The 16544-nt window shown below is 39.8% G+C and overlaps 1 protein-coding gene across 2 annotated transcripts in view; it reads left to right on the plus strand.

Moving 5' to 3' along the window:
- Positions 1-1311: 1311 nt before the first annotated feature.
- Positions 1312-16544, plus strand: part of ARHGAP42 (Rho GTPase activating protein 42) — a 297503-nt gene continuing 282270 nt past the window's right edge. The window contains exon 1 of one of the 2 annotated variants that reach the window (XM_027087755.1): positions 1312-1985. In XM_027087755.1, the coding sequence (XP_026943556.1) occupies positions 1832-1985 (154 nt within the window). In that variant the 5' untranslated portion in view covers positions 1312-1831. The remainder of the gene's footprint in view (positions 1986-16544) is intronic. The other variant, XM_027087756.1, reaches the window with a different exon arrangement.

The following is a 16544-nucleotide window of genomic DNA, read 5'->3' on the forward strand; positions in this document are numbered from 1 at the left end:
CTGCAGCTTCTATCACTACATCAACTAACAAATAGCATTATTGCCCTCCACCCCACCCCACCTTCCCAAATGAGGCGTATTTAACTGACAGACACAAGACAGACACTAAAAGTGAGGAGGACTCTAGTGGTAATTGGCCATTCTGCCAATATTTTGAGGTCTAATGATGTAAATATGGATGGAAGGTTAAAGTCCAACTTCCTTGGCTCAGAAGAAAATAAAATCAAAGCTATCAAATACACTGTTTACATCATCTTATCAGTCTTGGTTTAAGGTTTCCACGCTATTTTTAATGTTCATGTGTGCTTAAAAAAAGAACTAAAAGTCTTGACAGATTCTGAAACTTAATTGGGAAAAATGTAAAGCACTTTAATGGAATTTTTCCCATGATCTGTAGAAGAGTTTTTTTTAACAGATGGTTCAAAAGGACGAAGCAATGAAAACATAGAAATTAAAAGCAGATCCTTAAGAAAAATAACTGAGTTCTCAGAAATCCTATAGATGATGGCAGGACTAGATGTAAAGCAGCAGTTTCTTTTGCTGTCAAGGTTTTGAGAGAACAGAAATTTATTAGGTGATCCTCTACCAGAGGGATAACTGCCTCTTGGTATGAAGTAACTATTCATTTGGAACTTCAGCCAACTTCAACAGTTTGAAAAGCTCCATGCTTTGGGGGCAATTCCATCAAGGTGACGATAAAAAGTAGTATTGTGATACAAATAGTTATTCTTCTACAAGAGGAACACCTAAGTCCGAGGTGCTAGTTTGGGGAATAAAAACGACCTAAAATCTTCCCACCTTCACAGCAACTAAGAAAAACAACAACAAACCGCCTTAGGCCTATGTAGCTTTTCGTTTTGAATATAAAAAACCTGACTTTCTAGGATCAATGCAGTGAACAGTGGGAAAAAGTAAAACTTTTCAACCTGGAATATATATGCATTCAGTGCAGACTCGCGAAGCAAAATCTAAACTAACGCTCGAAAGTAGCATCTTCCAACCAGGCTTCAAACTTTAGAGAAAGTTAACGTTGGCTTCTCTCCCAGAGAATTCCAGGGAGTGGGTGGTGAGGCAGGGGTAGGGAGGCATGTTGGGAGTTGGAGCTCATTTTGTGGGTGGCGGACCCCGAAGTGTCACCGCGGGCTAGGGGGAGCGGCCGCCCAGGAGGGGCAGAGTTAACCCCCGGGCGCAGGCAGAAGCGCTGTCGCGCGGCAACTGAGCGGAGCCCGGGAGCTAAGTGCGGGCGGGCGGGGGCAGGAGGGTAAACGGGAGGAGGGGCGGGGCGGCGCGGGCTGGGAGCGCCGCGGCGGGAGGAGGGTCTCCGAGCCCGGCAGGGTCTGCGAGCGCTCTGAGCCTGCGTCCAGCGAGGGGGAGGGTTTCCCCGGCCCGGCCGGAGGGGCGGCTGGGCGCTTCTGACTCCCAGCGCAAACGACTGTCAAGGGAGCAGGAGAGCTGAGCTGCCGGAAGTGTCTGCGCGCCGCGAGAGAACTTTCCTGCTCCGGCCGCGGCCCTGAGCCTCCGCGGCCTCCGCGCTCCCGGCGACGATGCGTCCGGGTGACAACGACCTGAGCGGACCCGCGCCTCGGCCCGCCTCCCGTGTGTGCGCTCGCCTCGCCTCCGGGGAAGAAGCCTGAGCCCAGAGGCGTCCGCGCGCCGCGGAGCCCCGCGCAGGCGGCGCGGCGCGCGGGACCCGTTTCCCTTGCGCGTCCCCTTGCGTCCCGGCTAGTTCCCCGCGATCGCCCGTCCCCTGAGCCGGCCGCGGTCGCCGGCTGTCCCCGCCCTGACCGCCGGCCCGGACGTGTCCTCGGCGGACGCTGGCAGTGCCTGTGCCATGGGGCTGCCGACTCTGGAGTTCAGCGACTCCTACTTGGACAGCCCGGATTTCAGGGAGCGCCTGCAGTGTCACGAGATTGAGCTGGAGCGAACCAACAAGTTCATCAAAGAGCTCATTAAGGACGGCTCTCTGCTCATCGGGGCGCTGAGGAGTAAGTTCCCCCGGCGGGGAATGGGTGGAGAGGGCGCGGGGATCTGGAGAGTCCCCCCGGGGTGTGGGTCTGAGGGGTGGGTTGGAGGAAGAGAAGCTTCTTTTGTTTGAATGGGTTTGGGGACAAAAGCTGAAGAGCTCCCCTGCTGGTGACCAACAAAATTTGTTCGTAGGTGTTCTTGACTTATTTACTCCCAAGTCTACAGAGAAGGGAAAGGTCTCTCTCTACTAGACCCCGGAGTATATCCTGAGGAACGTTGCTCAAAGTCATCTTTTTGTATAACGCTCCTGGAAAAATGTTGGGGACTATTGGTCTTTTTTGTTATTTTACTGTACCTAGTTTGAACACTTAAAAAAAAGTCCTTAAGGAGGGATTCGAGATTATCTTAAGGATAAAAATGAAGTTAGTTTTAGTGATATTCAAAGAAAATGATTAATTTCTTATGTACCTCAGTGGCTCTTCATTGGGCACAACCAGTCATTGAATTGGCCTTTTAAAAACATGTATAGATTTGTAGTTTTGCGATTTAATAAAATGAAGACAGAGCGGCACCAGTGGATCTTATCTCTTTACAAGATTTTTGTGCGACTTAATTTTTGGTTTGCATCGTAACTGGTGTTGGTCCAGTCACTGGGGATGAGAGTTCAGTGGCTAAAGACCAATCAGAACTTCTGACGATCTATAGAAAGTAAAGACTGCCTTTAGGAGGTTCTCCCACCTCCTTTCCCACACACCTCCTGTTCAGATTTTCTGTACTTCCTGCATCCCCTGGATCTTCATTTTCAATTACTAGGACCTACGAGAGTCTTAGTAAAAGAAACTCTAGTTTCTCTTACAGAGAATTGACTGACTAAATGATAAGGCTTAATTTGTTTTGTTACCTTCCCCAGGACCTATTTGCACTTTAATAAAGGTTTCTGAAAGCCTCTGAAACGAACCCCTGGAAATTCTGGTCTCCCATAGGTGAGCGAGATATTTTTGTTAAGGTGGAGAGGCCTTTGGGTGATCCATCTAGCAATTCCCAGGACATAGGTAGGGGAAGCATCATTGATATGTCAAGTGCAAGGTCAGTAACAACATGATGGAGATGTGCATGTGTCTGAAAGTAAGACAACGTTAGCATCTGATCGCTATTTGGAAGTATGTATTCGTACTAAGGTTGAATCTTAGCAAAATGTCTTGAAATTAGTGTGCTCCCAAATGCTTTTTATTTTACCATCCCAAATGTGAAAACATCTACTTATCACTTGTGTTACTTAACCAGGGTAAAGGAAATAATGTTCTATGTCTAATTCACTTAATTTCTGAATTTGAGGCTACTGGTAATGATAGCATTTACTGATTTGTGAAAACTACTAGTTTATCTGCAGTTCTGTCCATCTTATGTATACACAAATGTGAACTCTCCTTCTTTCCGATTTGCAAATCCCACTTGAGGTCTCTGGACTAGCCTCTGCATCTTAGGGAGCATGATGCCTTTTCAAAAAGAGTTTCCCCGTCTCAGTGTTGAATGCCAGGCTGACTCTTGCTGGAGCTACCATATGGTCTACAAATGACATTTTCCTCTCGCTCTGCTGGAGATCAGTTCTGTTGCTTCAAAAGTTGAAAACACATAGCTGTGATAAAACCTCTGAAATGTGCATCGTTTTACTAGTAATATTATGAACTTTACTATGATTGAATCTAACCTTGCAAAAATCAGGTGATTCCCATCTTTATAGGTTTGTTCTTCCATTCATAAGTGAAGAAGTCTGGAGAGTGTAAGTTCCTTGAACATACAGACCCTGCCTCATGAACTTGAACTTGTACGCTTAAATATACAACCTGTCTTTCTAGGATTCTTAGGTTTGTGATGAGAGTACATTACGTTAACTAACATTTGATTATTACTTCTCTTGTAGTAGAAAGAAAATGTTTTATTCCTTGTTAAATGAATTCCCAACATTAGCTTCCAAATGGGAAAGATCTGGAGCTGAGAAACCCTTGAAGTCACATGATGGTGCTGCTCCAAGTGACCTTCTGTCCCTTGGGGAGGATGCTCTGAGGTTAGGCTGCAGCTGCTAAATGCCTGCTCTCTGAAGCTGCTCCTGTAGGAGGATCGGAGTGTGTCTAAAGGACTTGAAGCCAGCTTAATTCCATCCCAAAGATCCACCAAGGAGCCCTCCTTCCCCCAGTCCTGCCCCTTCTGACTGTTTTTCCTTTCTGCCCGAGGAAGCCTTCACTTTCCCTAACCTTAAACTATGCCTTTCCTTTCTCCATACGTGCTGTTTCAATAAGTGTATCCGTTATCCATTTCAGATTTATTTGTAGCACTTTGCTGTCATTTTCATTTATAGTTAATGGTTTCTTAATAAGACTTTCCTGAGCTGACAATCATCAGTGCATTTCTAAGCATCTTACATTATTTCCAACCTAGTTAATAACTTTTCTGGTGAAAGTCTTGGCATGCTCTCTTGGGTAATACATGCTTTACTGTTCCAGTAGGAGTCACATATGCTCCTTAATCTTTTGTTCAGGATGTGCATTTCTTTAGTAGAGTATTTTGAAGGATACTTATAAATGAGGACCTTGACTTTCAATTTTAAAATTTTAAATAATTTAAAATAACAATAACTTTGAATTTTAAATAATATATGTAAGATACTTACCATATTTTTAAGATGAATTATTGCATTTCACATTCATATCCACTCTGAGAAAATGGGTGACAGTTAACTGAGTTAACATAGTGACTTAACGTAGACCTGAGTTTAAGTTCTGGTGCTGTCAAATGCTCTGTGATAATTAGCAAATAACTTAATCTCTGGGTCCTACCTTTCCTGTAAAATGAGGGAGCATTTATAAAAATCTTACCATTAGGATTATTTGTTCATTTTGTTACATGCCATATAGACATTTGGTGAGTGGTATTTGAGAATATATGATACAGGTGAATTGGGTTCTAGTTCATGCTGTGTGACTCACAATCTCCACCCTTTTTATCAACTGTTACTCTATGAACTTTGTTCCTTTAACAGGTGCCAGTCTTAAAATTTGGGTTGTGAAATTATAGGCTAGTTTTGCTTATTAATTTTCTCCTTTTATAGATTATATCCAAAGAAACATTTCAAAATGGCTTTCTCATATAATTCCTCCCTTTACTTTCTCTTTTTATACTTTTGAATTCAAAGAACCATCGTTGAGTAGAGCTTTGTCTTTACAAGAATAGACAGACCCTCCCTCCCAAGAAAAGAAGAGAAAAAGAGGGGGGAAAAAAAGGCAGAAATGGAATTTTACTCATTGAATCGAATTGATTGAATTGATTGGGTGGAGAGAGCCTAAGCGTGTCGACATTCTTTCCTCCCACCTGCCCAGCAACATCTTGGCCATCCCTCCTTTCTTATCACTGTCCACGTCCTCTCATCACCTTAAGGTGGAATTGGCCAGGTATTTCCTCTACCTTTAGGAGATTGTTTCTCAACCTTGTACGGCTGGACTTCTTTCAAAGAAAAAAAAAGTTAGTGGACTCTAATTTTATTAATTATGATAGTTAAAAATATACCTGCATGAAATTATAATTGTTATGCTTATTCATGCAGTTTACACATTAAATATAAATAATACTGTGAAACCAATTCAAAACTTTTAGACTACATTTAACCAATGGATGATGTTATTTTGCTGAAATGACATTTTCTCTCATACAAAGACTGTTGATAATATCTTGTGTGTGTTGATGATTCATTTTCTCATTGTTTTCCTGACTGAAAGTACAGTTCTTCAGAATCAGCTTGTCCTGATGATGGCCTTGTCTCTCTCACAAACTTTATTCTTGGTTGTATTGCCTCTGTTCTTAAAGCAGTTGTTCCTGACACTAGCGATCCATGACACAAATAAGAAGGGCACCTATCTGAGTGGTAGAAGTGTTACTTTCTGCTGTACAGCAAAGTGATTCTGTCGTACATATACATTCTTTTTCATATTCTTTTCCATTATGTTTTATCACAGGATATTGAATATAGCTCCCTGTGCTATACAGTAGAACCTTGTTGTTTATTCATTCTCTATATAGTAGTTTGCATCTGCTAATCCCAAACTCCTAACACCCCCCACCCCCCCGCCCCCCGCCCCGGCAACCACAAGTCTGCAAGTCTGTTCTGTGTGTCTGTGAGTCTGTTTCATAGATAAGTTCATTTGGGAAGCACATAGTTTCTTAAAGGTGCCTACCCTCTGTGGCCACAGACCTCAGTTGGAAGTATACTGTCATGGTGCACTTGTGATCTGGGGATAAAGTAGTTGTTTAGTATGAAAGATAACCCTAAATGCCAAGGCCACATTGAACTATCTTGGAAAGGGTGAGGTACTCTTGCCTTCCATTTGCTGTGTTTCACTTTAAGCCAGTCTCTATTTTGTGTGTGTTCAGGGTCCACTTTGCTACCAGTTTTTGATGGCACAGGGAAGGAGTTAAATAAAAGGGAGGAACAATGACAAGTTTAAGGAATTTGAAAGACTTTCTGTAGTTATTGCACTATTTACTTGGTCATCCTTCAGCTTTTAGTGAGAACTACTATTGTTTTAGGCTATTTTTGGTATTTTAATTTGCACCTACGTTTTATTTGGTTTACTGGAACTCACTGTAGATGCTTGTTTACCCTGCAAGAACTACTTCACTGTTGCTTATTCCACTAATGTTGTTTTGCTTGTTTAGCTGGGCAACCTAGTCAAAGGTGTGGATGTGTAATTACTTCCACTATTCATTTGGTTCTTATAGTTATTCATTAGAGTTTGAGTTAAATGAGCAGAAATAATTGTATCTTTCAAATGAACTGTAATTAATTTAGGAACTGGTAGATGAGGAATGTGGTGCTTTAAGGTTCTTCTTCAGTGACATGTATAAGAGCAGTTAGACTTGTGTTAATTTAAATATGGGAGCCTTGGCACTCATCAAAGTGGAATTAAATTGGGCTGGCTGAGTACTCCTGTCTACCTCTCTCTGATAGTCTACATGAGCTTAATCGTGCCCTTTAACAGTATCTTTATTTCCATTGGATTTCCTTTTCCACAGATAGTAATTGAGGGGTTGTCGTGTTAGAAAGGAGTGGGTTGCTGAAAGAACAGAACATGTTTTCTGTCTCTTGGAGGAGAATGGCTTAGCAATAACCACCTTTTACACTGCTTCCTATGACAGTTATGATCAAGATACTCTGAGCATGCAGAAAACTTAGGTAACCACGAAACTTTGAAGTCACTGAAAAGCTGCTTTAACAAACATGCTTTCAATTATTAACATTTCTTAGAGCACAGTGTTAATCGTGTTCATGGTGATGCTTAAGAAGCATTTCTCCAATTATGTAAGAAAAAAATAATAAAGCTTACATTCAGTATTGCTTTGGTGCCAAGTGTAATTTTATTCAAGTAATGTATATGTAGAGTGGTAAATCTTTTCTGTAGATTTATAAAGAGAAATATTAAAGTTTTCAGGCTATTAAGCCACATTCAGTAAATATTATGCACCAATGAAATGTTTATTATGGACAGATGAGAAAGGGTGAAGGAAAGGGGGTTACGTAAGTCTTGGATCTCTTTCCTGAATATTGTTTCTTGTCAGAGCTGTGGATGCCACCTGTTCTGGCCCCAGCCATCCCCGCTGTCTTGTCTGGATGGTCATTTCTGCTCATTTCAGCATCTTGGCAGGTGCCAGCTTCACCATGGCTGCACCTGCTGCCCACCTGGTTCAGTTTGCAGCTCTGCCAGTCTTCCTTTTTCCTGTAGCCTGCTGAATCTCTGCCCAGCATCTAATCCTCCTCAGAGTGTATCTCAAGTGGATCTGGCCTTACCAACCAAGGACTTGCTACCTGCTTCTTGCTGACTTTGATCCTGAAAATGAAAACCAGTTGCCGAGCACCTGGCTCTCTAGTTCAAGGAATCTGTGCTTCATCTTTTGTAGCTGCCATATTCTGAGTTTCATGGCTGGGTTTCGTATAAGTGTAGTGACTTCCATAATATTTGTTAATCTTAATGGCCCTTGGGGCAGGATGATAGCAGGACAGACAATGGAAATGTGGTTATTTTAATGGTTTTGTTTTTGGCCAGATGGATTTAAACTTGGCCTGGATATTTCTGGTACTGTGGAGCCTTCTCTGTAGGGTACAGGTAACTGGAATGTTTGGTTCCTCAGAATATGCCATTGTTCATATCTGCAGTCTTCTGATTTTATAATCAAGAATCCAGTTATAATGCTGAAGAAAGTGTTACAGCAAAACACTCATGTACAATACTCTGTGTAAGGAAAGTGATTTGTTTTAGAAAAAGTGAATTGTGGAATAGTAAGGTACCATACAGTAGCTGATAATCTGTCAGTTTTTCCAACCTCTTTCCTTCGTTGCAGAGGAGTGTATGCATAAAAGAAGAAAAAATAAGCCCTACTTTTCTAAGATTTTGAATCTTTCATTTTAGAGTAATTTGTCTAATTGTAATTTTTACATGGAACATGATGGGAAAAGGCTAGGATAAGACTAATAGTTAACTCTTTGTAGATTATTTTATATTAAGTATTACAGATTTTTCACTTCCAATTTTTAGATTTTGTGGTGAAAGTCTCTATGCCTAATAGTATTATTAAAATGCCAAAACATGACGTTTTTTATGTTGTTGGTTTATCTGATTTGGGTGATTATCAGGTATAATGGCAAGCATCTTGTATTTTGTGAAGGATGAGGAACCATCCTGGGGTGATTCTCAATGTTGGGCGGTATGAAAATATTGGGAAGAAATGCACAATTGACATAACCTTGCTACATTGATAGTACTTTCCCTGAAACTTGACTTTACTCAGGGAAAAAGTGGGTAGACACAAAATGACCCCTTTCATTTGGAAGTCAGACACATTGCTCAGTAGTGGAATTTCTGTATTTCCTCACGCAAATCTAAAAAGCCATACTGCTTGCTAATTTATGAAAGACATGCCAAAAGTATTCCCTCATGTGTACACATATACTGGAGTTTATCCAAATGAAAGACCCAGCTTCAGTTCTCTCTTTAGTACACAGGAAGAGTGATGATTTAATTTAGAAAACTGATACGTGTTTGTGATACGTGAAATGAGTATTCTGTATAGTGTATTTATCCCCTTTCAAATGGAAACTGTGTAAATTGATTTTACTTTGCTTTGAGAATTTTCTCTTTTTTCATTTATTTAATTTTTTATTCCTTAAAATGTCTGAATGAAAGATACGGCCCAAAACAAAACAAATACAAAAGGAGTGGTGGGAGAGATTAGCAAGGAGAAGCAGATCAAAATGAATTGTGAAAGCAATTAAAATATTGTGGTTTTGGAACTTGTTTCAGACTTTTTTGTGCCATCTATGAAAAAATTATTATGTAACACTGAGAATCAAAGGAGTAAGAGATTCCAGTTGTTTTAAAAGTTGGTTGTAGAAAATATGAGGGACAATTAAAAATTGTCAACATAAGAGATAATAGGTGTGAATTTTTAAGGGGTACACCATTTGGGGAAGATTTGAGAAAGTTGTGTACTCCTGAAAAAATGATGTCAACATAGATGATAGGAAGGGACATTCGCAGGCTTGTACTGACTGCATAGCAATCCTGGTTTTCCTCACGTGACCCTTTTTTAACGTTATTACTTCCCCTTTGGATCCCAGCTGCATCATGGCCCCTTTTTCTCAGTATGCACTGTTGTTGAATCCCTCTTCCTTATTTCCTCTATCCTTCTCTTAAATGTTGGTAGTGTGCAAGGATTCCTTCTGAGTCCTTTTACTGTTCCCTTTACTTTTTTTGCTTTCCTTATGTGATAACATCTGCTGCCAGGGCTCCAGCTCTGACCTCCTTTTCCTGAGCTCTGCGTCTGATTTTCACCAGCCTGCTACCTATCACCACCTGGATGTGCTGCGGGCCCCTCAGACTCAGCATGTCAAGACAAAGTTCTTCCTCCTGCAGCTTGTTCTCTTTGTGTTCTCATTTGTTCAGTTATATTCTCATCCACCTGGTCATCTTAGAGAGAAACAGCTGAGTCTTTCTAATGCTTCCAGTTTCCTTCTACTCCAGTTTTTAAACCCCATTTTTTTTTTTTTTTTTTGCAGTACGCGGGCCTCTCACTGTTGTGGCCTCTCCCATTGCAGAGCACAGGCTCTGGATGCACAGGCTCAGTGGCCATGGCTCACGGGCCTAGCCGCTCCGCGGCATGTGGGATTTTCCCGGACCGGGGCACGAACCCGTGTCCCCCGCATCAGCAGGTGGACTCTCAACCACTGCGCCACCACAGAAGCCCTAAACCCCATTTTTAAGCTGGTGTTTTTTTCATTCCACCCAGATCCTAACATGGTTAGTCCTGCAATTCTGTGCTCACAATATCTTAAATGTGATGTTCTCTGCCTGCCTTAATACTCCTTCAGTGTGTGTGTCTCTGTGTGTATGTATATATGTATGTATGTATGTAGATATGAAATAATTTTTTTTCGTAGCTTAAAATGACAGAAATTTATTCTCTCACAGTTCTGGAGGCCAAAATCCAAAGTCAAGGTGTCGGCAGGGCCATGCTCCCTTTGAAAGCCCTAAGGGAGGATCTTTTTTGCTTCTACTAGCTTGTGGTGTTGTCAGCAGTCGAAGACAGTCCTTTGCCTTGTAGCTGTTTTACTCCTGTCTGTGCCTCTGCAGTCACAGAGAGTACTCACTGTGTGTCTCTGTTTATTAGATTTTACTTAGTCTTTTGAATATAAACTTCTAGGTGCCAAGGTTATCTGTATTCTAATGACTGCATTGTGGATACTCAGTAATTGTGAACATGAACCAGCTTACATTTTACTAAGAACAATATATGGAGGAGGATTTTCATTATCTGTGGAGTGAATGAGCCAGGGAATGGAGACTGCAAGTTTGTTCTTTAATATTTCTCCCATCAGGCTTCAAACGTAACTGCTCTGGCCTGGTTGTACTGACTTTTAGGACTGGGTAATCCAGGGGACAGCAGACAGCGTCAGGAGGTAGAACTTCATTCTAGTCCTGCTGCTGCCACTAGCTAGTGGCATGGGTACAAGCCATTTGTCCTAGACCCTATTTTCATAAACAGTGGGAGTAGCATTTGCTGTATATGCGTTGTAGGGTTTTCATGTGGGCCAATGGACAAAATGCATAATAACATAATTTAAAAATGGAACATTATTTTCATTTGCTTTAGACAGGATCTTTGTAATCCAGATAACTTCAGCTTTTTTCAAGGCTTAACTTTAACAGGTTCTTGTCAGTGTTATTATCATACTCCACAGACAAGATGATTGAGGTGGAAATGCTTTAATAGAATGTTAAAGCATGGGTTTGTTTGTCCCCCAAATTAAGTCTGTTTGGTAGGAAGTGATTAGGAGATGTGGCATGGTTTTGATTTAGCTTTTTACTTTTAAACAGATAAATAATTATCTATTATGATCTGGGAACCAAGGAACAAGGAAGCATTAGGCTGCCATTTAGGGATAATCCTGAACCGGCAGTGTAGATTTTGAGACTTTATTGATGTATCTGCCGGCACTTTGATTCTACTGGCTTAGGTCAGCAGTCTATAAAACTTGTTAAAAGTGACGGTCGTAACTTGCACTTGTCAGAAGTGAAATAAATACTTGGGTAATTTCACGTAATATAACAGGCCAAAATGCAGATGAGAGATCTCTCTTCCACATTGATTTCTGCATTGAAGGCAGACAGTGGCTTAGAAAAGTGCTTTCTGAGGTGTTTCTTATGCTGCACAGATGTTTTGTAAATGTCATGTTTGTGGTGAGATCATCCTAGTGATTACTGGTGAGAAAAGAAAATGATAAGACTGGTAGGGTGTTGCTGGAGGATCTGGGAGCAGGGAGTTATGGGAAAAAAAGAACATTGAATTAGGTATTGAAGAGGAAATTCAGTTGGCTCAATGAGAAAATTGAATTGAACCTATAAGCTGGTTGATCCAGGAAAGGTGGTGTGATTGAATTGTTGTCAGAATCGCCAGGAGAGTATATCTAGATGGTACCCTAAAGATAAAATAGATTATTTAAAAAAGATTTTTTTCTTAAGCGATCTGTGAGCTTAAGGGAAGCTCTACCCTGGGTTTAGGGCAAGTAGGGAATGATGAACAGGAAGTCTGGACTTTAGGGACAGTTTGGAAAGTAAAGCAAGGACTGAAAAAGCCCAGTCTCAGGGGATAAAGAAAGAAAATAGAGATCCTGAATAAGCCTGAACAAGGGATAGTAGTAGCAAGTGAGTGAGAACTTTCGGATTTGTCAGGTTTAAACTGTTAGGTGCATGTTTTTTTTTTCTCCCATAATTTCCTTGGCGCCTCAGACTGTTCTCATGGAAACTAGAATTCAGTGAGTATTTGTGACTGAGCATGATGTTTTGTGACACTCGCTGATGAGGGGAGGAGAGAGGAGAAGCAAGATGTCAGTTGCAAGATACTCTTCCCACTTTAAGTCCTTAAGTTACAGCTTAGGCTGACTTGTTTCTTGTTTGAGGTTGTGTTTTGCATTTCTGTCAGAACATATGTTAACTTAAAGTAATCCCAACTTATCCAAATAATCTGAACATTAAATCTGGTTTAAAGAAACAGAAGGGTTGGTCTTCAGCTAAGTTTAGTGTTATTCACACATGTGCAGTGCTGATAATGTATAATCTTTAATCATTAGAACATTTTAATGTTATGTAGGTTCACTGAAGATCTAACGTTAACAGCAGTCAACCTGGTGTGGTAGAAAGAACCTGGGCTTCAGAATCAGAGCAACGCTTTTCAGTCCCAGTGCTGTCACTTATTAGCTACATGGCTGTGAGCAAGTCACTTGGCTTCTTTTGTGCTTTTCCTTGTCTATAATATGGAAGTAATATTTATTTCATATGCATATTTGCAGCATTGAATAAGATAACACATGTAAACTATTTAGCACAATGTATGATACTTGATATTAAATATTAATTTTCTCATCTATCTCATTTCTAGCTAATGTTGAGACCAAGTTATGAACAACAACTGCCACCATATTTTATTCAAAAAAGAATGTGAGGTGGCTTTTCTAAGCAAAATCTTTACCTTGCCAGGACAGATGTACAATATATGTTGAGAGTGCACTGGATTTAATGTTGATGTGAGAGAGCTGAGGACGTGGGCCATGTGTCATTACTTGATACCATGCACGTAACTTGCAGCGGGAGTAAGCCATTGCTTCCATGGAATGGTGTAGCTAGCTTTTTAAGGACTTTTCCACATCAGAGATTTTGTGATTTTTGTAAAAAACATGGTGTTCATCATGCTGATTTGATTATTTGCCTGTTTTTCTCTCTAGAAAGTCAGCTCTGAAAGAGAGTACCAGGTCTTTGGGATCTGGAGCTGGACATATGATACATTTTTTGTCAATGCCCATTACATGACTGAACTTATAGGTAGGAAGTTGTGTCAAACTAATGTTTGGAGATGCAGAAATCCACAGGTTGTCACTCCATTTAATATTGAAACCAATTCCAAAACTTTCTATATGAAGATAAATATCTTAGTGAAAAAGCCGGTAGCATAGGATGTAGATTTACCAGAATGAGATTGATTAGAGCAGGCTTATTTAAGGAATTAATATGTGTATTAAAAAATGAATTTTCTCTTCAGCAGTGACAGTAACATGTTAGGCTCAAATACAAGAGATGTTGCTAGGAAAGTGTAATTGCACAGACAATTTATGTTGTTTCCTATTTGTAACAAAGCATTGCATGTGTTATTTTCCAGATGCCATTTCAAAGTGTTGATTTTAATTGTATGGAAATGCCTTCTTTTAAAAATGTCATTCACTTTTTAAATAGCATTATTGAGGTATAGTTCAATGCCATAAAATTCATCCTTTTAAAAGTGTACAATCCATTGTTTTTCTAATGTTTACAGAGTTGTGCAACTATCACTATTGTCTAATTTTATTAAAATTTTTTTCAGCTTTATTGAGGTATAATTGACAAGGTGTACATACTAGTGATTTGATGTACGTATACATTGTGAAAGAATTCCAAAGGATTCCTGCCAGCTAGTTAACTTATCCATCATCTTGCATATTTATTTATTTTTTATTTTTTGGTGAGACCATTTAAGTTCAACTCTCTTAGCAAATTTCAGTTGTATAATGCAGTGTTACCAACTATAGTCACTATGTTTTATGTTATATTCTCCTACTTTATTCATCTAATAGGTAAAAGTTTGTATCCTTTCTCCAACCTCTCCGTATTTCTCCTACCCTCTAGCCCCTGGCAACCACCAATTTACTTTCTGCTTCTATGAGTTTGATTTTTTTTTTTTTTTTCTTAACGTATAAGTGATACCATGCAGTATTTGCCTTTCTCTGTTTGGCTTATTCCACTTAACATAATGCTCTCTCTGTTCTTCCGTGTTGTCGCAAATGGCAGGATTTCCTTCTTTCCCATGGCTGATAATATTCCATTGTGTGTATGTATATTCTTTGTCCATTCAGCCATTGATGGACAACTAGGTTTTTTGATATCTTGGTGACTGTAAATAATGCTGCAGTGGAAATGGGAGTGCAGATATCTCTTTGATATCTTGTTTTCATTTCCTTTGGATATATACCCAGAAGTGGGATTGCTAGATCATATGGTAGTTCTATTTTTAATTTTTTGAGGAACCTCCATAGTGGCTTAACCAATTTACATTCCCACCAACAGTGCCCAAGGGTTTCCTTTTCTCTACATTCTCACCAATACTTGTTATCTCTCCTCTTTTGATGATAGCCATTCTAACAGGTGTGAAGTGGTTTTGATTTGCATTTCCCCAATGATCAGTGATGTTGAGCACCTTTTCATGTACCTCTTGGCCACTTGTACATCTTCTTTGGAAAAATGTCTATTCAGGTTCTCTGCTCATTTTTAAGTCAGATTTTTATTTTTATCTTTTTGTGCTATTGAGTTGCATGAGTTTTTTTTTAATATATATTTTGGAACTACTATGTAATTTTAGAATAGTTTCATTGCCCTAAAAGAAATCCCACACCCATTAGCTGTCACTCCTTATTCTCTGTCTTCCCTAGCCCCTGGCAACTGTTACTACTATACTATTTGTTTCTGTGATTTGTCTGCTCTGGACTTTTTGTGTAAATGGAATTATACAATCTGTGGCCCTTTGTGACTGACTTCTTTCACTTAGTATGTTTTCAAGGTTCACCTGTATTTTAGCATGTATTGGTACTTTATTCCTTTTCATTGCCAAATATTCAGTTGTGTGAATATACCACCACATTTTGTTTATCCATTTATGAGCTGATGGACATTTTGGTTGTTTCCTTTTTTTTTTTTTTTTTCTATTATGAGTAATGCTATAAACATTCATGTACCTGTTTTTGTGTGGACATATGTTTTCATTCTCTTGGATATATCCCTTGGTGTGGAATTTTTGGGTCATATGGGAACTCTGTGTTGGAACTTCCCATTATAAATAGAAATTTAATAGGTTTATAAGCATATATGTTACATTCTTATGATGGAAAGCACTTTGAGAGCTAAATGTATATTTAAAGCAAAGTTATAACTTCCCATAACAAATTCAGATATGGCCCTTATGTTTTATTAGAGAAAACAGAATCATTTGGTGGATATTTAAGGAGGAAACATTCCGTGTTCTTTTAATTTTCATTACAGATGGATAAGTATTTAAAAATCTCATAATGTAAATACAGGATAATAACAATTTTTACATATGTGCAAAGAGTGGCAAGAAGAGTAGAGAGGAGAAAACAAGGCGAAAATATAAAGAACATAATGTGATGGGCCAGAAGAGGTGTGGAGAAGAAAGAGGAAATGGAACGTTTACTCACATATTCATTCAGCATATTTATTTAGCACTTGCTGTATGTCTGATACTGCTCAAGGCCCTGGAAATACGGAACAGACAGAGGCCCAGCTTTTCTGGACTCACATTTACTGAGGGCATGCTGCTAATATTGTGTGGTGTGTGGGTTATTACTGCTTGGTGTAGGACTTAGTGGGTACCATGTGTACCCTTTGTTTCCTCTAGACACCCTTTCTCTGTTTCACAGAGTGACTTGCACACGCCTCCATTATAGCAGTCAACACAGCATAAGGATCTCATCTAAGAATCTGGATGTCCATTCTTCATCCAGTCAGACCTATTCAGGAAACACTTAGTGGTCACCTACCACACTTCATGCACTCAATACTGTATTAGATATTGAGTGAGAGTGTGTGTGTGTGTGTGTGTGTGTGTGTGTGTGTGTGTGCGTGCGTGCGTGCGTGCTTTTATGCTGAGTGGCCCTAGTAAGTCACTCTCCTTAAGCCATGGTTTCCTCATTTTTATAATGGGGATAATAATAATAATCCTTACGTTTTTTCATGAGGATTAAGTCTCTTGTGAGATATACCTAGCATAGTGCCTGGCACACAGAAACCAGCAAATGGTTGATATTATCATCACATTATAACATTTAGCAGAAAAAATGAAGTAATCTCAATATAAAAAATGTTTAAAATGGGAAACATTTTCAGTGCCTTTCTATGATGATAAACTGTTTTTCATTTAGCCTTCCATGTCCACAT

The sequence above is a fragment of the Aethalodelphis obliquidens genome, unplaced genomic scaffold (genome assembly GCF_003676395.1).
Source record: "Aethalodelphis obliquidens isolate GAN/ISIS:26980383/991018 unplaced genomic scaffold, ASM367639v1 scaffold60, whole genome shotgun sequence".
In the NCBI taxonomy this organism is placed as follows: domain Eukaryota; kingdom Metazoa; phylum Chordata; class Mammalia; order Artiodactyla; family Delphinidae; genus Aethalodelphis; species Aethalodelphis obliquidens.